Source organism: Mustela erminea, chromosome 11 (genome assembly GCF_009829155.1).
Source record: "Mustela erminea isolate mMusErm1 chromosome 11, mMusErm1.Pri, whole genome shotgun sequence".
Lineage (NCBI taxonomy): Eukaryota > Metazoa > Chordata > Mammalia > Carnivora > Mustelidae > Mustela > Mustela erminea.
The window spans coordinates 90,564,778-90,591,704 of record NC_045624.1 but is presented as its reverse complement, the minus strand read 5'-3'; the positions used below and the strand labels follow the sequence as shown (position 1 = coordinate 90,591,704).

The following is a 26,927-nucleotide window of genomic DNA, read 5'->3' as shown; positions in this document are numbered from 1 at the left end:
GAGAGATAGGACACAGCCAAAGCCTTTTGCTGTCAAAAAGGCTTAATCCGGCTGGACCACCTCAAAGCCAGCTGCAAAAGTCCCCACGTGTGCATTCTTGATGCCAGCCCTGCCTGGCCTTCCCTCTGCTCTGAGACTCTGAGAACAGGCATGGGCCCTGGGGATCACAGGGGCTCAGCGCCGGCTTGGGACTGACTGAGCAGAGCATGGCCTCGAGGAGAAAAGACCAGGGCAAGACAGAGGCTCTGAAGATCTTGCAAAGGCCAGCGATGTTAAGAGCCTGGACCTGGAGGGTGGCTGAGGGGATGGACAGGGGCTACTCTGACCAGACTTAGGACACTGATGGCCTGTGGGAGTGAAGGAGAGAAATGGGCTAAGAACGCTTCTGTGGCTTCCAACCCAGGCAACTAGGCTTTGAGCAGAAGACCAAGCTTTTCAGAGAGGATAATGAACTTGGCTTAGATCACGTGAAGCACTTGATTAATCAGAGAGGAGCTTTAACTCCAGAAAAAACAAGATTATCCATCTATATGACAAAAGTAAATATATCAAAGAACATTTTGAAATGCAATCAAACGTGTTTATTGAAATAAACTGTGAGTCATACAGATTGTTTTCCACGCGATATAGATGTCATACATTTCTTCTAGTAACAGATTATAGCCAGATGAAACACAACAGTAGAAGAGTCTAGAATAATAAATTTTATTCCTAAGAGTCTCCCTAGAGACCAGCAAACCCAACCCTTGGATAGATGAGGCAACTAACGACCGGAGAGACTGGCGTTCTCACTCTACAAACGGTTAGGGCACTGAGTGTGTGCCAGGCACTTCCTTGGCGCTGGACATATACAAGTAAACAGAACGTGGTACCCGTACTCAGGTTGCTCATGGCCAGGCTCGTGGGCGACAGCATCCAGTAAGCAGGGAATTAGCACACACCCTAATATATCTGATGAGAACAGCAAGCTCAAGCTACAGAGTGCACCCAACCCGGGCCTGGGAGCCGCTCTCTGCAGGTTAAGTGTGAGCTGACCTGGGAAGGATGAGTAGAAGTCTCATAGACAGCTTGCCAGACTGTCCCAGAAGGTTTGGGTGGGGGAAAGCATCGTGCAGTTAGTGCATCGAAGGTGATCAAGTACCGAGGAATTCCAGTCCTGGATTCTTAAGACAATAGTCTCCCGACTCCTAGTGCAGTGCTATTTTTAGAATACTGTCTTTCTAGGTTCCCCGACAAATATGGGATGTTTCGGCACGTACAGCAACAGTCTTGCATAGAGAAAAGGACCCATACACGGCTCACACATACCCGGGTAGAGACATTAGGATTTCCAAACCCTCTTATTTAAAATGTCTCTTTGAGGAATAATTATTTTGTATTGGAGCCTTTCATTTCCTCCCAAAATTTACATCAATCAGGTCATACCATAAAGCTCTTAAGTCTGGAAGGGATTATAAGGAACTACTTTGCAGTGGCGAAGGGGGTGGGAGGCTGGGCAGGGGGAGCCGTGGCCACCTGGTGCCGGCAATATTGGGGCCACAATCTATAGAGAACGGAAAACTTTCTCATGAAAGGGACCAAACCGGTTCTGCATTTTATCATCTCATGGCACGTGGCAGCAATCCAGTAATTCTCGGTCACACCAGTAATGAAACCCTCTTCCCTGCCAAGGCAGGTGTCTTTTCCGTTCTCTACCACCCCTCGCCCACGTCTGCCCCATGCCCGGATCCACCTGCAAGCGTGGAAAACACATCTCCCCCACGGGCTGCACCAGCGCTCTGTAAACATAGCTGGAGGAGTCAAAATCATATGTACAGAAAACCCCAGACCGATATTTCTCTTCCTGCAATTATGGTATTTCTCTCCAGGGAAGGCTCTCGCTTCTCAAAAGCCTCCAATCCCTCTGGAGCTGCCGGGCGCTCACAGGCTTACCAGGAGCAGTCCTCGCTCATCCTCTCGGCCCAGGCCGTCTGGCAGGTGCTCGGTGGGATGAACACCGAGGGGTCTTTAATGCCCAGTTGGATGTCGAAAAACCGCGTGGACAGTATCACACTGTAATTTTTGGTGAAGGTTTCCTGGACAGGATAACAATCCTTGGTGGTATAAATGCCGATCCAGGTTTCATCTGTCAGAGGAAGGAAGTGGACTTTTTTTTAACATAGAAGATAGGCGAAATGCCTACATTTTTTCTCTTGTAGTAAGACACACATACAATTCACCCTTTTAACTATTTTTAAGGACAATTCAGCGGCATTAAGTATGTTCATGCAAAACCATCGCCACCATCCATCTCTGGAACTTTGTCATCTTCTCCAGTGGAAACTCAGTGCCCTCTAACACTCACTCCCCCTCCCCCCAGCCCCTGACAACCCCCATCACTTTCTGTCTCTACAAATGGGACCACTCTAGGGACTTCAGAGAAGTGGAATTACATAGGAGTTGTCCTTTAGTGGCTGGCTTATTTCACTTGGTATCATGTCCTAAAGTTTCGGCCAATATTACCTGTGGCTGAATAATATTTCATTGTTTGTGTACACCACATTTGGGGCATTCATTTATCTCCCAAAGGACACTTGGGTTGTTTCTACCATCTGGCTATAAAGATTGATGCTGCTAGAAACAAGGGTACCCACTCATCCTTCTGAGTCCTTGCTTTCAACTCTTCTGGGTGGAATCGACAGGTCATGTAATAACTCTATGCTAGGGAACACCTGGGTGGCTCAGTCGTTAAGCATCTGCTTTTGGCTCAGGTCATGATCCCAGGGTCCTGGGATCGAGCCCTGAACCAGGCTCTCTGCTCGGTGGGAAGCCTGCTTCTCCCTCTTTCTCTGCTTGTGTTCCCTCTCTCACTGTGTCTCTCTCTGTCAAATAAATAAATAAAATCTTGGGAAAAGAAAACCTCTGTGCTAAACGGGGGGTACTCTTTGCACACTGTTTTGTACTATTTCCCACAAACACCATAAAGCCTGTGTTCTTGCAACCGTTTTGGGGTAGGTGTACGAAAGCACTGCGGAGAAGAGCTTCATGGCTATAAACAAAAGCAGACACTCAGAATAATGGGAGTAGATCTGGTCTCTGTGACTTTAGAAAGTGACATGAGGATTCTAAAGTAGACCTCAGACGATGTCTTCCGTGTCACAGATCTCAGGACCACTCAGTGTCAGGGCTGAGGATAAGCCCATAACAGCCAAGGGGGCAGAAAGGCGTAGGCAGTGCTAGAAGGCTGAGGTGTTTCAAATATGATGCTTAGAATCTGGAGCTAAACAAGCAGCAGAGTACACAGATGGGGGTGGGGAATGACTTCAAAGCAGGTGTGGGGAACATTAAACAATTTACTTAAACTTACAAATTGCCCTAACTACCCTTCCTTAATGGACTTAAACTTTTCCCCATCCTGCTTCCTGAGATGCAGCACTTGGCTATTTCATGAAGGCTTACACGATCTAGCGGACTTTCTGTCAGACCACTCCTGGACAGTGATCTGCTCCTGGGGCCCCCCTATGGAGTACTGGTCCTCAAACGTGGCATTCTGAGGAATGTCTAGAGGGTCCCAGGGCTCCGTCAGGCTGATCTTCGAACACTGCTTGGTGGCTTGTTCAATCTGAAACATCACTCCATCCTTATAGAGCAAAATATATTCAAATAATCTGAAAGACAGATACAGAGAGAACGGATCAGGACCCTGTGTTACAGTCATCATGCCTCTTATCAGCATTCAGTCCAAAGGCCCTTCAATACAAATTACTCTTAGAACAAGTAGAAAAAAACAGTTCTGCTTGCGAGGCAATCACTTACTTATTTATGAGCACTCGACACATTGACAACCTAAATATGAAATCATTAAAATTCAGAGCTCGAAATTGAATACTGAATCACGGAGTACCTATTACCCGCCAGATCCTATGCTTAGGCTTACAAACACGGGGAAGATGGGGAAGCCCTGGGTTAATGACTGAACTGTGACCTTTTAGCCACAGGGACCCAGGAGGATTTGATCCTTGGCTGGGCCGAGTTCTTCTTGGAGCACTAAGTCAGGAGTCCTCGGGGTGCACTGAAGGTAGCACACCCGGAAGCTGCTAAGGTCAGCCCACACCTATGCGCCATTGTCTCGACTCTCAGTCACGAGTCATGGGTTCCGGTAAGGCATAGCTGTGGGAAAATGAGGGCCCCTCCCATACCTGGAGGAGACTGGATGCAGACAGAAGTTGAGGGGACCCCAGAGTCACTGGTTTCCCGCACAGTTTGCTCCAGGCCCCGCCTCTCCTGCCCACATGTACAGCCCATGTGGGCAGCAAGTCAGACGGACTCCCAGGCTGGGCGGGGAGCTGCAGATGCCCTCCCCATCGCCCTGCACACCACTTTGTCCCCAGTCCTGTGTGGATCGTAAGGCTAAGCCATCTTGGTGTCGGGGGAAGCCAACAAGTTGGACTTCCCTGTGTTTGTCAATCCAAAACTCAGGCCACAGCTGCTGGTCCAGCAGAGTGAGGTTGTGGCTCTGACCTCACACAGTGAAATTCACAACCCTCGAGGGCAGAAGAGCTGAGGGTGGGGGAGGGCTTCCCCCGAAAAAAAAGATGTGAGACGGTCTCCACCCCACAGCCTCCATCTGCCTCTAGCGCAAACGTTTGCCATCCCAAGTCCAAGCTTAGAAAGTATTTTCTTCAGAAAAACTATTAAAAGCTATCGTTGTCTACATGGTCAAAATAGTACCACTATCAGGGTTACGCTTCCGCTTTCTACGATCCAGTATGGAAATGTGAACATGACCTCACTTTATATATTTAGATACATTATCCATCCTGCTTCATCCCAGCAAACGCTTGAAATGGCTTACGAGGGTCAAACCCACGCCTTCTAGAAGTGGGAGTGACTGCAGACAGAAGAGAAAGTGTTCCCTTGCTGCGACGCTCTCCCAGGAAAGTGGAGCCAACCTCCAGCTTCTGATAAAAACACGCACGCAGGGTTCCCACCGAACTACGGCCCTTTGCGGGAGCTGGGTGGACTGTCGCTCTTGCCTCGTGCCTGGTGAAGTCCCGCACAGAACAGTCTAACATTCATGCACGGAGTATGGACATATTACTCTCAATGTTAGAGGGCTGTCCATTCACAAATATGGGACTCTCTGTACACAAATCCATTTCCAGGAGCCATTCAGGGACGGCGGGCCCCCCAAAACACCGTGTGTCCTGGGGGGGGGGCTCTTTTTTTATTCTCACTATCAGCACCATCCTCTCATACCTTCCCGATCCCCAGGGGTCTGCAAGGCAGTCTCTTTATGCAGCTGGACATGTCCCCTGTAAACTCAGAGGCTGGGGGAAGCTGTTTCCGACACAAACCGAGCGAGAGTCAAGAAGGAAGCCAGGAGAAGCACTGGCAAGCTGGGACTCCAACAGCGGAGCATTTGCTGGACGCATTTCTTCTCCAGAGGCCCAGTGTCTGGAGATCCCCATGCAGAGTTATGATGTTTCTTTTCTTGTAATAAACTCTCTTTTTTTCTGCCTGGAACTTTCTGTGTGACTCAGAAGCAGGGCTCATTTCTAATTGGAGGACTCGGCTGTTCCACCTAGAGCCCCGGAGGACAGCCGCCGGCACAGCTGTCCAAGGAGAGACAGCGCACGGCCCTGCGCGGATCCCAGGGCCATGGTCGCCCGGTCAGCCCACAGCCGGGGAGGGGATGCGGCGGAAAGGAACACTGCCAGCTTCACTACTGTCCCGGGGCCAGGTCTGCCCATCCACAGAGGGAAAGTTTAATTTTAAAGTGAGAATGCTAGACTTGAAAGAACCATCACAAACTGTTACTACTTATCCATTCTGGGTGGTCTGAACACAGGTGTTTGTTCCAGTGTACTCAGTACTTGGCTGTTTCCAAAATATTTAATTTTTTCGCAAGAGGCCATCATCTGATATTGAGGTTATGTTGACAGTGCCTTAAGTAAAACAGAAAATACTCATTTAATGGGAAACCAAATACAACCATATAACTGTTTGGTTGTTTTTCGAAATCCCATATGGATATCATTGCTCGTGCTGCTCTGTATGGAGTTTTGGGACACAGAAGGTTTTGATGATGCTGTTGTGACTTAGGTGTTGATGTGAGCATAATTCCTAGTTAAGAGGTAAGTTTCTCCATTGCCAAGAGGATACAGGCTGTGAAGCCTGATAGAATCATTAGGTCAAAACGCAGAGATCAGCCAGGGTTGAAATGAATCATCTGCCTGGGATGCTGTGCGGGTAATAACCCGTAGACCCGAAGGACTGGACTGACCGTCTTCAACCGAAACTCGATCCCGGGAAGCGAGATCAAAGCCTGGCTCCGACATGGAGGAAGCTGGGAGGACAGGAGTCACAAATCACATCCCCGGGGTCCAGGCAAGGTGAGGTGCTGGAAAGGGCCTAGAGGACGAGGCGGGCAGGTCAGGCCCGGGTCAACAACAGCCGGCAAACTCCTCCTCACTGGCCAGACCCCAAGCAAAGCACAGCTCCCGGGAGGGCCCTGCCAGGCTTCAGCTGCGAGCAAGGTCAGGCCGGCCAGGCCCGGCCAAAGGGTCAGCAGGCTGAGCTCTCCACACCAGCCTCAGTGCAGACGTGCCCAGTGCCCCCATTTTGCCTCGCTCCTCACGGGACCAAGGATTCCAGTTGCTTTGGACAAACTGTTCAGGCTGCACTGATCATCTCTGTTGTTCCTGAAAATCCACTGTCCTGAAAATTAGGCTCCACGATCGTCATGTTTTCTCAAACACTGAAAACCTGTAGAAGTTTTATATCTTCTGGGCTTTGTACAGCTGACTCATGTTCAACAGGAAAAAAAAGAAAAAATCCAACAGTACAGAAATGGAAAATGAGTAAAAATTGCCCAGAAACTCACACTTACAGAAGTAACAACTCTGTGCATCTGTGTCTAAACATATATGGGTATTTTTATTTAAATTTCTTTAAATTGTGGCAAAACACACGTAACATAAAATTTGCCATCTTAACCATGGTCAAGTGTGTAGTTCAATAGCGTTAAGTATATGTGTATTGCTGTACAAACAATCTCTAGAATTCTTTTCATTTTGCAAAACTGAAACTCTGCCCACTAAGCAGCTCCCCATGTCTCCCTGCCCCAGCTCCTGGTAACCACCATTCTACTTTCTCCCCCTGTGAACTTGACTCTCTAGGTGCTTCTATAAATAAGGGGAATCATACAATAGCTGTCCTACTGGCTTATTTCACTCAGCATCATGTCCTCAAGGCTCATCCATGCTGCAGTGTATGTCAGAATTTCCTTCCTTTGAAAGGCTAATATTTCACTGAATGTAGAGGCCACATTTTGCTTATCTCTTCATCTCTGTATAGACCCTGGGTTGTTGCCACCTTTTGGCTATTTTGAGTAACGCTGCTATGAACATACTGTGCAAATATCATATCGATTTTTCATTATGTGTACTAGACACGCTTTACAAAAATGAGTGAATTATGTTTTATAACCTATTGTTTTAAGTTCAACAATTTGTCCTTCATATCCTTCTAGGTTAAAAAAATACCGATTTATGGAATCAGTTTTTATTAATTTACTATGAAATATTTTTAAAATGCAGAAATTAAAGGACTAGCCCAAAAATCACTTTTGTACCTACCAGTTAAATTCCATAATGCTGACATTTTGCTATATTTGCTTTATCTAGTTTCTAAATATTTGAAAAAAAAATACTTTCTGCCTCCTCACCACACTATTATTATCACACTTAAAAAATGAAAATTCATTCCCGGGGTGCCTGGGTGGCTTAGTGGGTTAAGCCTCTGCGTTCGGCTCAGGTCATGATCTCAGGGTCCTGGGATTGAGCCCTGCGTTGGGCTCTCTGCTCAGCAGGGGCCTGCTTCAACCCCCCTCCTCTCTGCCTACTTATGATCTCTTTCTGTCAAATAAATAAATAAAAATCTTTATTAAAAAAAAAAAAAAAAAGAAGGACACCTGGGTGGCTCAGTGGGTTAAGCCTCTGCCTTCAGTTCAGGTCATGATCCCAGGGTCCTGGGATTGAGCCCCGCATCGGGCTCTCTGCTCAGCAGGGAGCCCGCTTCCTCCTCTCTCTCTGCCTGCCTCTCTGCCTACTTGTGATCTCTCTCTCTGTCAAATAAATAAATAAATAAAATCTTTTAAAAAAAGAAAATTCATTCCCTAATGCTACCACCTAATATCTGGTCCATATTCAACTGTCCCCCAAATGTGAATTTTAAAGTTTCTTTTTCTTTTCTTTTTTTTTTTTTTAATCAAAAGCCAGGGTGCCTGGATGGCTCAGCCAGTTAAGCATGTCCTTATTTCTCATATGTAAAGAGAGAGTAGAATTTTGAAGCTCCAAGCATTATTATGAAGATGATTTGAATCAGCAGATATAAAGTTGTTATACAAATGTAAGGGATTGTAGCTTTGTAGGCAAGCCTGCCAGTGGTTACGTTTACGATCGCCAGTTAATGTCTGATGAGGAAACTGCGCGTTTCACCTGCGCACAGAAGATACGATCGGTGATGTACCAAAGGGCTGGTTCATCCGGCAGGATGGAAGGATGAAGGAGAGAATGGTCCTGGGTCCTCTAGTGGACCCCGCCAGAGCAGACCCACAGGCGTATCTCCCGTTCTCTCTTGCCTGCCTCTCAACACACAGGCTGAGGAAGTATTCTCATTGACTCCCTTCCTTTGTTTCCCTTGGTGGTGGGGGTATAGCTGGTTCTGGCCTCGGAGATCTAAATGGAAGTCTGTTGGAAGAAGAGATCTGCTGGAGAGTTCTCCTCTTTCCAAAAAACAGACTCCCTGTCCCGCTCTCCATCCTTGAACACAAAGAAGTAATGCTTGGAGTCCAGGGCGGCCACTTGGAGACCATGAGGTAACGAGTCAGCCTGCCATCTTGCAACTGTGAGCCAACTTTCTCTGGGAATGGCAGAGGAGATGACGGCAGGAGCCTTGATGATACTGTTGAGTAAGACCTAGGAACACGCATCACCAGCATTCTGAGGCTTTCTGAGACAAACATCCCTATAGTTCTGGCCTCTGTTAGTCAGATTTTCTGACATGCACAGCTGAAAGCGCCCTAAATAAGGAAAATCCACTGCTTTACAGCTCTGATCTAATAGATGCTTTTTAACAACTCTCTGAGAGCCTTTCATTCCAGAATGAGCAGGGCCCAAGGACTTGGCTATGCCCAGAACCCACAATATCAGAGCCTGGCCCGGGTGAAGATAAACCCGAACGGCTACTGCCTGTGTAGCCGGGAGGAAACTGTTTTTCTGTCTTGAACCAAAGCAGTCAAGGGGGAAAAAAAAGAAACAGTCTGAGGCAGGGGCTACCGACTGGCAAATTCCACTGCCTGACTCATTATTAGCTTTCTTTCTTTCTTTCTTTTAATTTGACAGACAGAGATCACAAGTAGGCAGAGAGGCAGGCAGAGAGAGAGGGAAGCAGGCTCCCCACTGCGCAGAGAGCCCGATGTGGGGCTCCATCCCAGGACCCTGAGGTCATGAGCCGAGCCAAAGGCAGAGGCTTTAACCCACTGAGCCACCCAGGCACCCTCCTTCCTTCCTTTTTTAAACAGAGGAGAAACTATGAGACTGAGAGCATAACTACGTTGTACATAATGTGCCAGGATTGGACTCCAGGTGGGATCTCCTCCCAAACTCGCTCTAATTCACCAACACCATGCTTCTTCCTCTCCTTCGACAAGGGGAAGGAGTGATTCTTCCCAACCACCTATAACTGCTTGGCATCCAGGACATCTTAAATTGCAGAAAAGGGAGTGGACGAATATAATTTTGTGATCACTAAAAGGACTCTGGCCTTTAGGGAAGAAATTGGACAAACTTTGGATTTGTTTCTGATGCAATATAACAGATCAGTGATGTAAGCCAGCAATCTTACTCTTAGCAGGAAGAACCGAGCAGTAGCCGCTTGCCATTCTAGCCCACACCAAGATTGAGTTACACCCGACGGTAATTATGAGACTTAAAAGCAAAACACTATTTCAAAATTGTTGTGTCAGACAGAAACTCATTGTGCAGGCTGACACAACCACATATAACAAAAGGGAAATTAAGTTACTTGAGAACACAGCCCTAGGAAAAGTAAAGTCAAAGAATAATTACGTGTGCAATTTAAGGAGCTGTAAGGTGATGGGCTTCCACCACTTGGATTCTAGTTCAAAAGGGGAAAAGGCTGCTCAAGAAACTGAAGAGATTTCTTTTTTCCAAGAATGTTTCAGGATGAAAACTGGCAACGTGCAGACAGATACTCTTTCATCTGATGGAAGATAATAAAAAACGTCTAATGAGACAACAGTTCAAGATGTCTTCTTCTCACCACCGAAAAGAAGAGCTTTATTAGTACCAGGATACCCATGTTGCCCTGGTATGCAGTGGTTTCTAGAACTACGTATCACGGGGAGGTAAGCAGTCTGGGAGGGTACGAGGTTAGTCAGATTCGTCTAGCCAGTACCCCGCTTCTCAGGAGAAACATATCAGTTGCCACTGTGTGTAAATATAAACACAGATGCCCTTGCAGCTAACAGTTAATAAGTCTAAAATAGAAATCTTGTTTTTTACTTTCAATGGGATTTGAGAAAATACTGAATTTAGGAAACAAAGAATAACGCATGGTTACAAACATAGCTCTCTAATGAAAAACACGATGATCAAAGTAGAAAACGCAGCAGAGGTAGCACAGAATGCTCTTGATATGGAAAACAAACAAAAAACAAATAAGAAACAGAAGGAGCGGATTAACAGTTACGATCCCAGAACTCTAGGTAACTCTAGGGATGCCTGGGTGGCTCAGTCGATTAAGCGTCTGCCTTCAGCCCAGGTCATGATCCCAGGGTCCTGGGATTGAGCCCCACATCGGGCTCCCTGCTCAGCCAGGAGTCTGCTGGTCTCCCTCTGGCTCTGCACCGCACCCCCCCACCCCACTTGTGCTCGTACATGCACACTCTTTCTCTCTCTAATAAATAAGTAAATAAAATCTTTATCAAAATCTCTGGAACTGTACCACCAGAGCCATACCCTCTCTGAAGAAAATTAATTGAATACATTTTCTAGCTGACTGAGACATGAATCAAAATAGAGGTTTCAGAGAGATAACCCTATCAGCATGAAAGATACTGCAGCAAACAGTAGAAGGGGTAAAACCATTTATGTTTCTTTTGTGGCAATGCTACTTAGAAGTTTGTGCAAAGTTTGTGCAAACACTCACACAATAGAACTTCCTCTGTGTTTAACACATGAAGCAGATGACCTTATAGAGGCTTGACTCAGTATCGTGAAAGAAGGAACAGAAGAAATCTGCCAAGCACTTTAAATTCTTTTCAACTTACTGAGTGGAACCTAAATAAATGCTTGTCTTTTTCTAGAAGAAACTGTGTTCTGGTGACAGAAAAATGGATTCCCAAGCTTCATCCCCTCACTCCTTAAGAGAACGGAAACATCACGAGGGAAACTCTCCGGGGGTCCCAGGGGCAACCTAGGTAAGCAACAGTTCATTGCTCACAGTTCTGGAAGTTGGAAGTCTGACAGCAGGGTGCCTGCATGGTTGGGAAGGGCTCTCTTCTGGTCATAGACTTCTCATTGTATCTTCACATGGTGGAAGAGGCCAGCTAGCTCTCCAGGGCCTCTTGAATAAGGACACTAATTGCATTCACAAAGGCTCCATCCTCATGACCTAATCACCTCCCAGAGACCCCACTCGTAATGCCTTCACCTTGGGCATTAGTTTTTCAACACATGAATATGAGAGGCTGGAGCCTGACTGCGGGAGGGGGATCACCATCCAAAATACAGTGTGTGACAAAGGGGACAGGGAGAGGGCTCGATTCAGAGCTAGGGGGGACTCCCACATCCAGAGGAAACACATAAATCACATCAGAACACAGCACGTGACGTGACATTTCAGTGGATATTAAATCTGGGGTCCATTCTCTCCCCAGCACCTCTGCTCCCCGGAGGGCAAGCTGGTAAAACTGCCTACTGCCCTGTTCCTTCTGGAATGAGAGCTTCATCATCTTGTGCTTTCTCCACATTTGCTGCCACTGCCTCCCCACATCTCCTAGGGCCCCTCTGCCCAGACTTGTCCCTGGAATTCCTAAGAAGACACTGTTCCCTCTTGATATCAGCCAACTCAGTAACCCCATGGTGGCCCGGGCATCTTCCTCAGAGGAATGATCTGCCTTTCTCAACTTGACATCCTGGATCATCAGCTTCTTGATGACACTGTCTGGAAGGAGGACTTACAATTCCAGAGAATATAAGCTGTACCTCAGTAAGGGACTTGGCGGGGGGCAGCGGGGGGGGGGGGGGCGCATGTGTTATAAAAGCTTCGGAAATCAGTGCAGATGGTCCAGCTTACCACAGTCCTCCCTCCAAGTATTTTCAAGCAAATTCAGAAGGCCTTGCATTCATCATGGCTGAACCTGGATCCCACACCAACTAGTCTGGTGGTTCATGGTGCCTCATCCATTCCTCCTAAGTTACAGCTCACATGCAGCTGATAATGCTGTGTTAGAACAAGGACCTAATGTGCCCCCCAGCCGTGTACCACCATTTTCCCATATGATAACACCTTCCTTGGTGATTTCTCAGATGCTCCACAACACCAGGGTCTTCGGGAGCTATGATCTGAGAGACTGTGTCCCTCCCCCAAACCTACCATATTTGTGTGTTGAAAAACTAATGCCCAAGGTGAAGGCATTACGAGTGGGGTCTCTGGGAGGTGATTAGGTCATGAGGATGGAGCCTTTATGAATGGGGTTAGTGTCCTTATTCAAGAGGCCCTGGAGAGCTAGCTGGCCTCTCCATGTGAAGATACAATGAGAAGTCTATGACCAGAAGAGAGCCCTTCCCAACCATGCGGGCACCCTGCTGTCAGACTTCCAACTTCCAGAACTGTGAGCAATGAACTATTGCTTACCAGCTACCTAGTCTCTGGTATTTGTTCCAACAGACTAAACAGACTCAGGGGAGCTTGGAGGAGTTACTTGGTGCCTCTTCTGGGGCAGACTGATGGCTCTCACTCATTGGCACAACTCACACTCTGGAACCTTCCCAGTCTGTCTAACTTTAGCCACAACTAAAGGCTCCTTCCATGAAGGAGCATCACAGCCTTTTTGTCCAAAGGCAGCTGCCTTCTGTTTAGGGGCCATCTGTCCAAGAGCCTCTCCAGTTTTTGGAGGGTCTGAGGGCCACTGAGGGAACCTGTTGGGGGTCTGATTCTTCACATGGCCTCTCTGTTCAAAGAGGCACTGCTTCTGAAGGAAACATTAGTGGTCAGGAAACTTCCAGTACCATACTGGGGGAAATTTTCTAAAACTGGGACTGAGGAGCAAGGGAAACACTGAAGATAGTGCTTGATGAGGGAAGAGCAGAGGAGTAGCTTGTGGGCAAAAGAAACCTGGGGGATCCATTTCTGGAGGTCATGGTATGTCTTCTTAGGGGGTCGCCACTATAAGCCTGCCTAAAAGCTTTCATAATATGGGTAGGCAGAGCCATATCATATCAGAAACCATTCTTGGTAAAGAAGATACATAATGTAGAATATAAATACTTAATAAACCATAAAACATTCCATAAATTCATAGACTGATTGTTAAAATGTAATCATGAGGAAAAAGAAAATTGGAATAAAAAAAGGATATCAGTAGATAAGGTCTGAAGTTGTTCCAGGGTTCAGAGAATATCATGTACAAACTTATTATGATGATTAATATAATCCTGATGAAATGGAAGATCTTCTAGGAAAATATAAATAAGCCAACTAACACAGAATGAAGCAGAAAGTTAAGTGGATCAATGCCAGAGGAAAATACCCTTACAGTGGCCTAGTGAGATCTTAGATCTTTGACCTTAAAAAGAGATCAAAGAGTTTCTTCTTCAAAAGGAGTTAGGTCCTAATGGTTTCGGGAATTAATTTCTTCCAACCTCAAGGCTGGAGAGGATAGAGCATATTGAAGACCTGCCAATTCTTTTATAATTTTACAAATCTTTTCTACATTAAAATATGGAAAGCAGAAAAATAAAAACTAAAGAACAAGCTAAATGTGGCTATGGATTAAAAACAAATCTTCAATAAAATGTTATTGAGTCAAATCAAGCAGACTTGTAAAAGACTATTTAATACCCATCCTTATTAGAAGAAATTCTTTACAAAATAGGTCAGAAAAATATTTACTGAACTTGATATTTACTAAACCAATGGCCCATAGGGGACTTACCTGGGGAGGATTAGAGACAGTCACAACAGAGCCAGAATCACAAGGGGGTGTGACATCACCGCAGGCACGCCATTTTGCCCTACCATTTCTTCTTTATCGTATCAGAAATGACCAGAAATCATTAGACTCCATATAGGCGTGAGTGTGGGAAACACAAACAATCACATTCTGCCAGCTGAAATGTCTGCCTTTGGAGCAACCTTCCCAAAGGGCAAAGTTGTCACAACCTAAAAATGTGCAAATCCCTCTTCTATCATTTTCTTATATAGCAATGTATCCAAAATATGTTAAAAAGCAGTATGCATCTAATTGCACACAAATACAAGGCTATGGGTGTAGTAGTAGTCTGTACTAGTGGGAAACAGACAGGAAATGAATATGACTATTCCATAATAAGGGACTGCTTAAAGAAGCTATGTTCTACTCATTAGTTAGAACACCACAAGTCATGAGAAACGGTTGTGTTAATGGTTACTTAGTGGCATGAGAAGTGCACACAATATTTAGTTAAATTAAAAAAATGCAGAGAATGTTTCCATTTTAATTTTAAAATCACAGGAAATACACAGGAATAGGGAAGGAAATCCATATGTACATAGGTACATACATCAGAGTTCTTAGTCCCATATAGCAGGACAATGAGACAATTTTACTCTCTTTATGTTGCTCTTCTGTGTTATGTAGATTTTCCACCACGAACATCTACAATGCTAGTAGTTCAAAAGCCATGAAAACGGTATTTATTCACTCAGCACATATTTATTGAGTCTTGTGATGTACCAAGCGCTTCTAGGTGCGGGAGCTTGGGTGATAAATCAAACCGGTAATATTCTCTCTCTCATGGAGGCGAGACAGACAATAAAAACCAGACACACTCACTGACCAGACGATGTCACCCAGACATCGTGTCCGGAGGAAAAGAGAACAAGATGTGGTGGGGAGTGGCTGGTAGGGAGGGTCAGAGAAGGCCCCTCTGAGGGGATGGTGAGCTGAGACCTGAATAAGGAGAAGCTGGGAGTTGGAAGATGATAGCAGTGGACTAGTCAGTATGGATAAGCTTGCACAGTATATTGTTAAGTGAACAAAAGCCCATTGTGAAACAGTGTATGCTTCAGTATTCATGCTGTGCGTCTCAGAATCACCTAGGACAGGGGCACCTGCAGTGGAGCAGAGGCTGAGCATCCGACCCTTGGTTTCGGCTCGGGTCATGATCTCGGGGTCGTGGGATCGAGCCCTGTGTCAGGCTCCATGCTCAGAGGAGAGTCTCCCTGCCCCCTGCTCCTCCCCACCTCACTGTCTCTCAGAGGAATAAAAAAATCTTTTTAAAAAATCACCTAGGATATTCAGAAGACATTACGAGTAGCCATAACGGTGGAGCAGTGACAGATAATTTTTACTTTCTTTCTCTGTGCATACCTGTCGTTGGGTATCCTTTTACAATGAGTAGAGGTCACCATTATTATTCATTTCCTCTTCAACTATTCAAAAAAATCTGTATCTGTGGTGTTGGAGATAACAGCAACAACCAGATAAAAATTCCTCATGGTGGAATCTTGCTTCAGGCAAGGCGAGGCAGAGGAGATGAAGGGACGGGTTTAAAAAGCACTAAATAGGGACGCCTGGGTGGCTCAGTCCATTGGGTGTCTGCCATCAGCTCAGGTCATGATCCCAGGGTCCTGGGATCGAGTCCCACATGGGGCTTCTTGCTCAGCAGGGAGCCTGCTTCTCTCTCTGCCTGTTCTGCCTGCAGCTCTCTGTGCTCCTACTCTCTCTGACAAATAAATAAATAAATAATCTTAAAAAAAAAAAAAAAAAGGGTACTAAATAGTATGTCTGATTGTGGTCGGTGTCTTGAAGACATTAAGCGGTGTGGTGTGGTGTATGAGAATGCTGGCTGGAGAGACAGTCTAATTTGGGAGGGGGCTGTGTAGCTTTTTAGGGAGAAGGCTTTCTATGCACAGGAAACAACAACCCAAATGCCAACAGGGGGAAGCTTGCTGAGCTGGGTACAGGAGGGGGCTGGAGAGGAGGGGCTGCTGCTGCATGCTCAGAGACAAGATATGTGGGCGAGATGGCAGCAGATCCATCAGGGCGGCTGGGCCCTGGTAAGGAGAGTCACTCTGACAGACAGAAAGGCACTGGAGGGTTTTGAGCAGAAGAGTGACCTAATATATTTCAAGGAGAATCATTCAAGCTGCTATGTTGAGAACAGACCAAAGGGGTGGGGAGGGAAGGAGGAAAACCCGTTAAGAGGTTAGCACAAGAAGCCCAAGCAAGAACAATGAGGGTTTGGGTCTTCACGATGACAGTGAACATGGGGTCAGATGCTGGGTCTATATCAGAATGAGAGCGGACAGGATTCGCTTATGGACTACCCGTGGCACGTGGGAGAAGAACTCAAGGATGACTCTAAGGGTTGCTCCTGAGCAACTGGAATTGCTATTAAGTGAACCTCAGAAACCTGCAAGAAGAACAACGTTTGTTGGTTTGTTTGTGCATTTGCAGCGCAGGCATTAGTTTTGGGTAAAGCCGTGACTGAGCTGAGGGCACCAAGCGAGGGGTGCAACAGAACAGTAAAGGCATGGCCAGCCCGAGCCCTGGGACGTTCTACCACTGATGGTCGCAAGAAGAGCGGGAAACGGGGCACCTGCATGGCTCAGTGGGTTAAAGCCTCTGCCTTCAGCTCAGGTCATGATCCCAGGGTCCTGGGATCGACCCCATGTCGGGCTCTCTGCTCAGCAGGGAGCCTGCTTCCTCCTCTCTCCCTGCCTGCCTCTGTGCCTACTTGTGATCTCTGTCAGATAAATAAATAAAATCTTTAAAAAAAAAAAAAAAAAGAAAGAAAGAAAGAAAGAAAGAAAAGAAGAAGAAGAGCGGGAAGAGCAAAGGGGACTGAGAAGCCAAGGGAGTGGGACGGAAGGAGGGACACCAGAAGAATGTGGTCTGTGAAGATACCAAATTGGAGGAAGTGAGCCCAGGAAAATGAGGAGTGATAAAGGATCGTTCAGTTACGATGGGAAGCATATCGTTCTTGAGCAGAGCAGGCCCAGCGGAGTTGTGATACTCAAGGATTCACTGGAGAGGGTTCGAGAGAGGGTGGGCTTCGAAGACTGGACTTCGCGTGAGATTTGCTCTAAGTCGATGGGAAGAATGGGGTTTCAGCTGGTGGGATCAAGAGAGGAATTTTTTCTTTAAAGATGGGTAAAATAAAAGAAATTATGAAAGGGAAAATAGAAGAGTTTTACTGGAATCGGGGAAATATAACACTATCACATTTATTCCAGGAAAAACAAACCACTAATTGGTGGAATATTTTCAGATCTTTGGGCACTCTGCCCCTGACCGCCATCTTCGAGGGCAGAGTCGGGGGGAAACAGCTCAAGGTTGACAGAGAGAAGTAAAGATGTTTTCAGAGCAGTTTGGCGACCACCTCTGGCTTCTAGTTATAAGTTAGTCTTACACCCCACCAGCCCTATTACTCTGGGGGGCTTGTCTTCCTTGGCACTCAGCCTCCCCACCGCCTGCTTCTCCTTGGCATCCCAGCATCAACCCTGTGAAATCCAGGGTCAACAGACCCACCGAATGAAGACTCAAAACAAACTTTACGGGCTTCCAAGAAAATCTCTTTCTTGAAGAAAAACTCAATTTTGCAAATCAGCATGATTCACTTTCGGGGATCAAAAGGTCACCAGCAGTCAGACTTCCTGAGCTAATAATAAAAGAAAATGCTGGCTCTAGCCATCAGAGATCAAGGGGAGGGAGTAAAGGCAAAAAGGAGACATTCTCCTAAAATTCTGAAAGTTGTGATTTCTGAAAATATAAGCTCAGTCCACACAAAACAGGGTTGTGATTAAATAAATTTGTGGAGGGGCACCTGGGTGGCTCGGTGGGTTAAGCATCTGCTTTTGGCTCAGGTCATGAACTCGGGGTCCCAGGATGAGCCCCACATCATGCTCCCTGTTCAGCGGGGAGTCTGCTTCTCCCTCTCCTTCTGCCCCTTCCCCTTGCCTGTGATCTCTTGTGCACACTCTCTCAAATAAATAAATAAAATCTTATAAATAAATAAATAATCAATTTGTTGAGCAGTTCATACTAATTTACCTCCCCCAGCCACATAGATGGATTCTGAGGATTTACAACAATATAACCCTGAGAAATCCAAAAGAAGAAAAACATACAAAATAAATAAATAAATAACCTGATCTGCCCTTTCCTCTCACTCAACAGTGTAATCTAAAATCACTAGATAGGGCCACGCAAGGTAGGCATCTGCATGGCCTATTATCCCAGGGCACGGAGCCCAAGTGGGGAGAGGGGACCACCCATGTAGGGAGGGCACATCCCAGCGATGCAGAGCTGGCTATCTACGGCAACCAATAATGGAGCCAGTTTTCTCTGAGAAGAGACCTCCAAAAATGAACCCTGTGCAGGTGGAATGGAATTGGAGTTTCTGGTGTAAATATGTATATGGATCAGAATTAGAAGCTTAGCAATGTATGCACACGTAAATTTGTGTGTATGCATATGAGTAAGTAACTCTGTGTGTGTGTGTGTGTGTGTGTGTGTGTGTGTGTGTTCAAACCTATGTCATACCCTTGTTTTGTCCACTGAGAGGGTCTGGGAGCCACACCCCTAGTAGCCATGAGCACAACTAGAGCAGAGATCTTGGCTTCCAAATATTATTCTCCAGTAAAAGTAACCAGGTTACTTTTACCAGCTCCAGGTTCAGAAATGGTTCATTCTGAGACCCTAGCAGAGAGAGTACAGATGATTTTGGAACATCTTACTGCGGCAAAAAGCAAAGAAGTGCTCAGAGAATAAGAGATACGTGTTTAAAGAACCTAAGAGCCAACTTTAAAAGGACCCACTGGCCAGATCTGGGATAGTGTGAACATCAAAACGCAATACAGTGAGAATCCTTGAGTCCTTGCTGATATACATAAATGAATAAACTGAGTATCATGAAAACTGAGATGTGTATATGGTTTTAAAAGATCTCTCTACCAGGGAGCCTGGGTGCCTCAGCTGATTAAGTGTTCACCTTCGGTTCAGGTCATGAACTTGGGGTCCTGGGATCGAGCCCTGTACCAGGCTCCCTGCTCAGTGAGGAGCCTGCTTTTCCCTCTCCCTCTGCTGCTCCCTGTGCTTGTGATTTCTCTCACTCCCTCTATTGCTGTCCAATAAAGAAAAATAAAATCTTCCAAAAATAATAAAAAATAAAATATCTCCCTACAGGGGAGCCACCTGGGTAGCTCAATCAGTTGAGCACCTGACTCTTGATTTCAGCTCAGGTCATGATCTCAGGGTCCTGGGGTTGAGCCCCAAGTCAGACTACCCACTAGGCATGGAGCCTGCTTAAGATTCTCTCCCTCCTTCTCTAAGGGAAAAAAAATAAAATAAAATAAAACACCTCCCTACAAAATACGCATTCATTAAAGAGTTAAAAAGTGTCACTTCACACCAAAAAAACCTTGCAGCCGTCAGTTAGTTACCCAGGTGATGCCGGTGGACAACGCAATGCAGCAGGAACAGGGTGCTACCTCCGTGGTATTCCTACTGCAGGTGAATAACCAGAATCTCATTGTAAGGAGATGTTAAACAAACCCAGATCAGGCCCATTCTACCAAATCACTGGTTTGTAATCGTCCAAAGTATCCAAATGCAAGGAAGAGGGAGGAACCGTTTCAGCCAGTAAAACACAGAAGTCAGGACACCTAAAAGCAGTGCTTGAATGTAAACTGTGTCCTTTCGCTATAGAGAACATAAATGAACAACTGGCAGAACTTGAAAGAGACCCGAGTTTCAGAGGGTAGAAATGAATCCATGTTGTTAATTTCCAGGTTTCTGTGGCCCTGTTGCTCTCATGCCAGGGAATAGCCCTCTTTGCAAGAAATGCACGCCCACATCTCTGGGGGCGGTGGGGATATCAAGCTGGCAACTCACCCTCCAATGATTTGGATCGGGGGCGATGGAGGGGGCGATGGCTGGGTCCTGACTTTCTGTAAGAGTCCGATAGCTTCACAACAAAATAAAACTCTACATTGGGAGGGGAAAACACCCTTATCCTGCTCTTCAAACACAATGATGGCTGAAGTTGCCTAGTATGATAACAGCCATTAGAATTAATCTTCCGCAGCAGATAGGTGCAGGAACTCTGTAAGCAATGCTATCCATGCCCTGGAATATTCCCCCACCACCCCACCTCTGCACAGACCAGAGCCTTCTGAGTCTGCAGCCAGAGAGCTTAAGGGTGGCCCCTCATTTCTCTGCCCAGGAGCAGAAGTTTAGATGAAAAGGAGAAGGCAGAAAAAGCATTTTGATTTTATCTACACAAAGGGACATGCTGAGGAAAAAAACGTAGAACCCCTGGGTATTTACCCCAAAGATACAGATGGTGTGAAAAGAAGGGCCATCTGTACCCCAATGTTTATAGCAGCAATGGCCACGGTCACCAAACTATGGAAAGAACCAAGATGCCCTTCAACGGATGAACAGATAAGGAAGATGTGGTCCATATACACTATGGAGTATTATGCCTCCATCAGAAAGGACGAATACCCAACTTCTGTAGCAACATGGACGGGACTGGAAGAGATTATGCTGAGTGAAATAAGTCAAGCAGAGAGAGTCAATTATCATATGGTCTCACTTATTTGTGGAGCATAACAAATAGCATGGAGGACAAGGGGTGTTAGAGAGGAGAATGGAGTTGGGAGAAATTGGAAGGGGAGGTGAACCATGAGAGGCTATGGACTCCGAAAAACAATCTGAGGGGTTTGAAGTGGCGGGGGGGTGGGAGCTTGGGGTACCGGGTGGTGGGTATTATGGAGGGCACGGATTGCATGGAGCACTGGGTGTGGTGAAAAAATAATGAATACTGTTTTTCTGAAAATAAATTAATTAATTTATAAAAATAAAATCATATATTATATGAAAAAAAAAAAGTAGAACCCATGTTAAATTCATTACCTCATGGTAGAAACAAGAGAAACAATGAACATGTCAGTGGTATCATTTCATCTTTAAGGAAGAAGGCTTAAAGGCTATTTAGTATAAACAGGGTAGACCATTAAAATTAAATCCAAAGATAAAAACCGGATAGGCTTAGAAGTTAGGATCTTGCTGTGGTGAAGCTGGGACTAGAAGCCACGTGTGAAGTCCGATGACTCACTCACTGCATGTCTGTGCTCTTGCCTTTACAATAGGTGGCTTTCTCCAAAATTACAGAATAGAAATGATATTCTGTTCTCCAAGAAATAGAATGTCCACGGAAAACTGAGACAGACATGATCTGGTCAGAATTTGAACTGAGAACCCACCTGTCATGCCATTTAAAGCCCATTTTTTCTTTTCACCGTTTACCTCCAAAATCCCCGAACATGTAGGACTGGGAATTGATCAGTCGTCTAAGATATTATCCCTAATGTTCCCATGCACATTCTCTATGTCAGCAGCACAATTAAATCCAACCCCCAAGCCACCATTTTGTATGTGGGAGCAATAAGTTACTGGTGGCCTCTCAAAATTCATTCAGTATTGTTTCTCCCACAAAGTTCAACATGTTCGCAGGAACAAAATAATCTTTTCGCTTTTCCTCAGTCTTCCAAATGTAATACTTGTGAGTTTAGTCAAGGAGTCAGGAAAGATAGTTGGAACCAGAAAACAAAATAGTATCAATTACTAATATTCCCCATTCTCTGCTAAGGCTGTCTTATCTGAAACTTGTAAAGTTGTTTAATCTTTTCCATCATCTCAGAGAAAAGAGAGCCTGGAAAGTCCTAGTCATTCCACAGTAACTATCAGTGGGATTTTCCATAACAATCTGGATGCAAAATAAAAATCGTAAGAAGTTGATCCAATTCTAAAACTTACTTCTCAACTTACTAATAAATATGAAAAGACAACCCATCCATATTTTCTTCAAATAACATCTGGTTTTTTGGCCAGACTGATGATACCTGAAAAAGTTTCCATGTTAGTTCCAGCAAATCTACATTTAAAGAGCTCAAAAATGCATTTATGCACTAAGCATTCTTTTCTCCTTCCGAGGGAGGGCCAGAGATGGGACTGTGAGACAGCATCTTGCCAAGAAACTGAGAAGAAGGGGAATAAAACTGCCTTCTAGAATCTGAACTGTGAAATCAACACTGGATAGGTCAGGACAAAGAAATGAGAAATCACCAATCACATGGGGACAAAAAAGTTCTAGGCCAGCAAGACTTGGCTGTGACCCCACCAAAGACATAATGCATACATATAAGGACTATACGAATCGATCGCAGAGTCATAGATGAAGAAGGGTTGCTAAGACAGCTTGAACCTACTCACCAAGCCTCCGTGCAGAGTGGAGGAAGAAGTCTGGACCACAGGGTTGTGGTAACATAGAACCAGCAACAAGCCATCTTTCTGGTGAAAAATGAGCACATCACTGAATCTCACCTCACCCCATTCCCCTGGGCTGGCCTGTCTTACTCATGATGGAAAGCTCAACTTTGAGCATACTGCCTGGCCTCGAGCAAGCAATCATTGGATTCAGTGACTTTGCTCCAACTCTTTGCTCACCACCTCCTGATTATAATTTGGCTGCCCGCATAGTTTAGCCGACAGGGAAAGGATGATCTGGTCTTGTGGATCTGAGAATCCTGGCCGCCATGCCAGCCCCAGGACTCACTGAAATACACACTTTCGCTGTTAAGCCTGCTTCCTCCAAGTCAGCTCCCAAAGGCAGGGCCCCGAGTGCCCTGCCCGGTCTAGTTTCTGAGCCACAGACTGGCTGGCAGCGAGTCTCTGAGCCACAGTAAGTTCACCAGGATGGTGAGGACGGTGGTGGCCATGGGGACAACTGCAGCCATTCACTGAGCACATTCGAGGGGTCAGACCCTGCACTATGTGCTTTACATACTTGAACTCACTGAACCTCCACCCCCATCAAACCCATCACATACTATTAGCATTCTCATGTTGTAAATGAGGAAACTGAGGCTCAGAAAGCTTCAGCAATTTACCCCAAGACCCACACTAAGATTCTGCACTCAGACTCGGATTTGTCCGTCTCTAACACTTCACCTCTTACACTGTGAAAATAGGACCTCTGGGGGATACACCCTTGCGCTTCTCCTGGCCACACTCCTCCGCTTCAGCAGTGGGCTCAGAGCCATTGCAGTCCACCTGCAACATGACCGGTCATCAATCCACCCCCATGGCACCAGCCTTCACACCAGTGCACAGAAAGATTAGCAGTTTACCCACAATCAGAAGTGCAAAAAACCAACTCTATCTCAGTGAACCGCGTCACTATCCATTCCATGCCACTAGAAGCCAAAAATGGGGGCCTCTCCTTGACCCTTCCCTCCCCTCACCTCCACCGTCAATGTCTTCGATTTATGCACTAACCCAGTCCGCTTCTCACCATGACCATGGTCACTACCCATCCTTCTCCTGGACCTCCACACGTCTCCTAGGTCATGTCTCTTGGTCTCGTTTATTTGCAACCATACCGTTCATTTGCAACCAAATCCATTCATAACCTTTCACTGTTTGAAAATCCTTCAGTGGAGCCAGACCTCTCCATGTCCTCTATGCTTCAGTCCTAACAGTAACTAGTCTGCAGGTCTTGGAATACACCCAGCCCTGTGTGCTCCAGGATGTCCTGCGGCGATAGGTCCACATCCCCCCTGAGCAGCCTTCCCTCCCTAGTCACTGGTGCAAGGCTTGGGGACTAGCTCCTGCTTCAGAGCCTCCAGGAAGCCTGGGTTAGCTGCCCATGTGAAGTGTTCTTGTCACACTCAGCATACCCTTCATCTCGCTGGGTGGGAATTTTCCTTCATGTGACTCCACCCTCAGACTGTGACCTCCCTGCGGCCCAAGACCCGCTCTGTTTACACAAAGTGCTTGCCGTGAAAAAAATGCATGATAAATGCGTGAGAGTATGGTTAACTGCACAGGTGTCAGAAGCCACCCAGCTTCAAGTCCCAGCTGTGTGGTCTGGAAAAAAAAAAAAAATGTTGAATATCCCCGGACTTCAGATTCTCTATGAAAAAGAGATCATAAAACCTCCACTGTCATGCTGTTGTGAAATTTTCATGTAATACGTGGAAATTCCTCAGCACTATGCCCAGTGTATAGTAAGTGCTCAAACACTGGTTGTTGTTTACTGTTCTTACTCTGTCCTTTGAGGCGGAACCATAATGCTCTTTAGAGGCCTTAGAGAGACTCCCAGGCCGCCATGATGACTTGGCTGCTCCCACCCTCCTCCGCACTCACATTTTACTCTCGGAAATGCATTAGCTTCCATTCTCAAAGACACTGCTTTGAAAGGTTCTGTCCCTTCCGTACTTTCTTCAAGATGCCTAACACTCCAACAAACGCTTTTAGGTGAAATGACATCAAAACTTGCCCCTGATCTTACTGCTCACCAGAACCTTAAACCATGGACATCACAGGGCACGTCCCAATCACACAAATGTCACCCAGAGAGGGAGGCATAACCCCCAGAGGAGCACACATAGGAATGTCCACAGGAAAGCAGTGCAGCTGACAGGTGGTGATCCCGAAATAGAAACCAGGTCTCAGAAAGAGGTCATCCTTTCTCGCAGCAGATGTGAAAAGGTTAATTGTGAGACAAGTGGTTTAAGAAAATGGCATTAGTTGTGCAGCTATTAAAAATAGGTTGGGGGGTTGGGACGCCTGGGTGGCTCAGTTGGTTAAGCGGCTGCCTTCGGCTCAGGTCATGATCCCAGCGTCTTGGGATCGAGTCCCACATCGGGCTCCTTGCTCAGCAGGGAGCCTGCTTCTCCCTCTGCCTCTTCCTGCCTCTCTGTCTGCCTGTGCTTGCTCTCTCTCCCTCTCTCTCTCTGATAAATAAATAAAATCTTTAAAAAAAAAATAGGTTGGGGGCCAACCAATAAGATGGCGATTAAGAACGCGTAAGAGATGGGGTATATAAACAAAGATGATGATTTTTGATCACTGTATGCAACACTTGCTTTAAAAACTTTAAGGAAGTAGACCAAAATGCCAATAGTTATAATAGGGTGATGACTTTGTGGGCGATATTTTCCTTGATTCCCCACACCTTCCGCAGTGTTGTCCTAATCCTTTAAAAATGCAACAAGAATTCTTAAAATATATACATTCTGGGTGCCTCCGCGCAGATGGCTCCTGGAAGAGATGAGATGGTGTGGAGGAGATGCCCACGGATGATGGGGGCTCCCAGCGCCGAGGGCCTGACTCAGCAGCGTGCGGACCCTGGCGAACCTGGGCCCCGGGATGCGGTCCCGCCCCTGCCGGTTCCTTCTTCACCCGCCCCCGCCCCGCTGAGGATCTCAGCGTGCAGTGGGCCCAGCCCTCCACGTAGCCCCCGACCGGGCTGCCCCCGGCCACCCTCCCCGCGACGTTTCTCCTCGGTAACGGGGAGGCGCCGCCAGCGGCTGGATGGCGGGCGGCCCCACGCTGCCCCGGCGACCTCGCCCCCGCCAGGCCGGCCCGGCCGCCCACCCACCCCGCGACCCGCGTACCTCTTGCAGGGGATCAGCGCCTTCCGCTCGTCCAGCACCCGCACGCGCTGGTTGAGCCCGTCGTAGGAGAGCAGGGCGCGGCTGTTGCGCCCGCTGCTCTGCCGGTACAGAACCTGGCGGCCCTCCCACTGCTGCGGCGCCTGGCATGGGCGCGGGGTCCCCGGGACGCCCCCGGCCCCCGCCCCCGCCGCCCCCAGGCCGCAGAGGCCGCCCAACGCCCAGAAGCAGAGGCCGCCCAGCAGCCAGGCGCCCAGGGCCTCCCGGGCCACGCCGAGCGAAGCGCGCCCTGACATCGCCGACCGCAGCGCCCGCCGCCCCGCCGAGAGCCCGCGCCGACCGCAGGGGGCGCTGAGCCGCGCGGACGCCGCGCAGCCTTCGGCGGGGTGCGGGAGTGCGGTCCCGGCGAGCCGGCTGCCTCCCGCCGCCGCCTCCACAGCGGTCGGGGCGAGGGCGGACTAGGGCGCGCGAGGTGCAGGAGCCGGGACCGGGGCCTGGGAAGGCTCGGGTGATTCGCGGGAGCTGGGCCGTTGCCCGCTGCGGCTTCTGTTTTCACTTGCTCTCTGCTGCCAACAGGAAATGCAGTGGCAGCGGTGCCACTAGCATCCTGAAGGGCATCCGCGTTTTAAACGGGGGGGCAGGGCGGGGGGAGTTGGACGGTGAGAAGGAGTATGTTTCTCCACTAAGGGAAGCGTGCAGCAGGCGACCAAATGCTAGGAGACCAATTCAAGTTCAAGGTCGGGAAGGCCATGCTCCTGCACTTGCTGTGCCCCCACAGCTTGCCCGTTTGTCAAAACAGACACCCTCTTCCTCCAAATTAGAAATTGAAAGAAGGGTCCCTTCCTGAAGGAATGATATCAATCATTCATCATGACCATTTTCAAGCCCCCAATCTTAGTATAGAGCCAGGGGACTAGAGGACAAGCCCTTGCCCTTGGGCATAGGACTCAGGGACACACTTGAAGTGACACACTTGAGGCCACACTTGAAGTGACAGTGTTACCCTCACCCATCACCTGACAACACCGCAACCCTAGAGGTAGGTAAATTAATTGGGTTTATGGTTTATGTTTTGTAATATTAGGATGTACCATATAGAATCAAGAAAAAAGAAGCTACTTAAAAACAAAAAGGACTCCTGCTTTCCAAATGTATAGCATCTTTTCAGTTGATGTGTGTTTCATGAATGA

At 47.1% G+C, this 26,927-nt stretch overlaps 1 protein-coding gene across 1 annotated transcript; it reads right to left on the bottom strand.

The window, feature by feature from the left end:
* Window positions 1-558: 558 nt before the first annotated feature.
* On the bottom strand, window positions 559-26,277 carry EPDR1 (ependymin related 1). Its single transcript, XM_032304560.1, has 3 exons — window positions 25,741-26,277; window positions 3,439-3,647; window positions 559-2,125 (listed from the first exon to the last, which is right to left on the bottom strand). Exons 1-3 carry the CDS (start codon window positions 26,031-26,033, stop codon window positions 1,929-1,931), a joined length of 699 nt encoding a protein of 232 aa, XP_032160451.1. The 5' UTR covers window positions 26,034-26,277; the 3' UTR covers window positions 559-1,928.
* Between the last annotated feature and the right edge of the window lie 650 nt (window positions 26,278-26,927).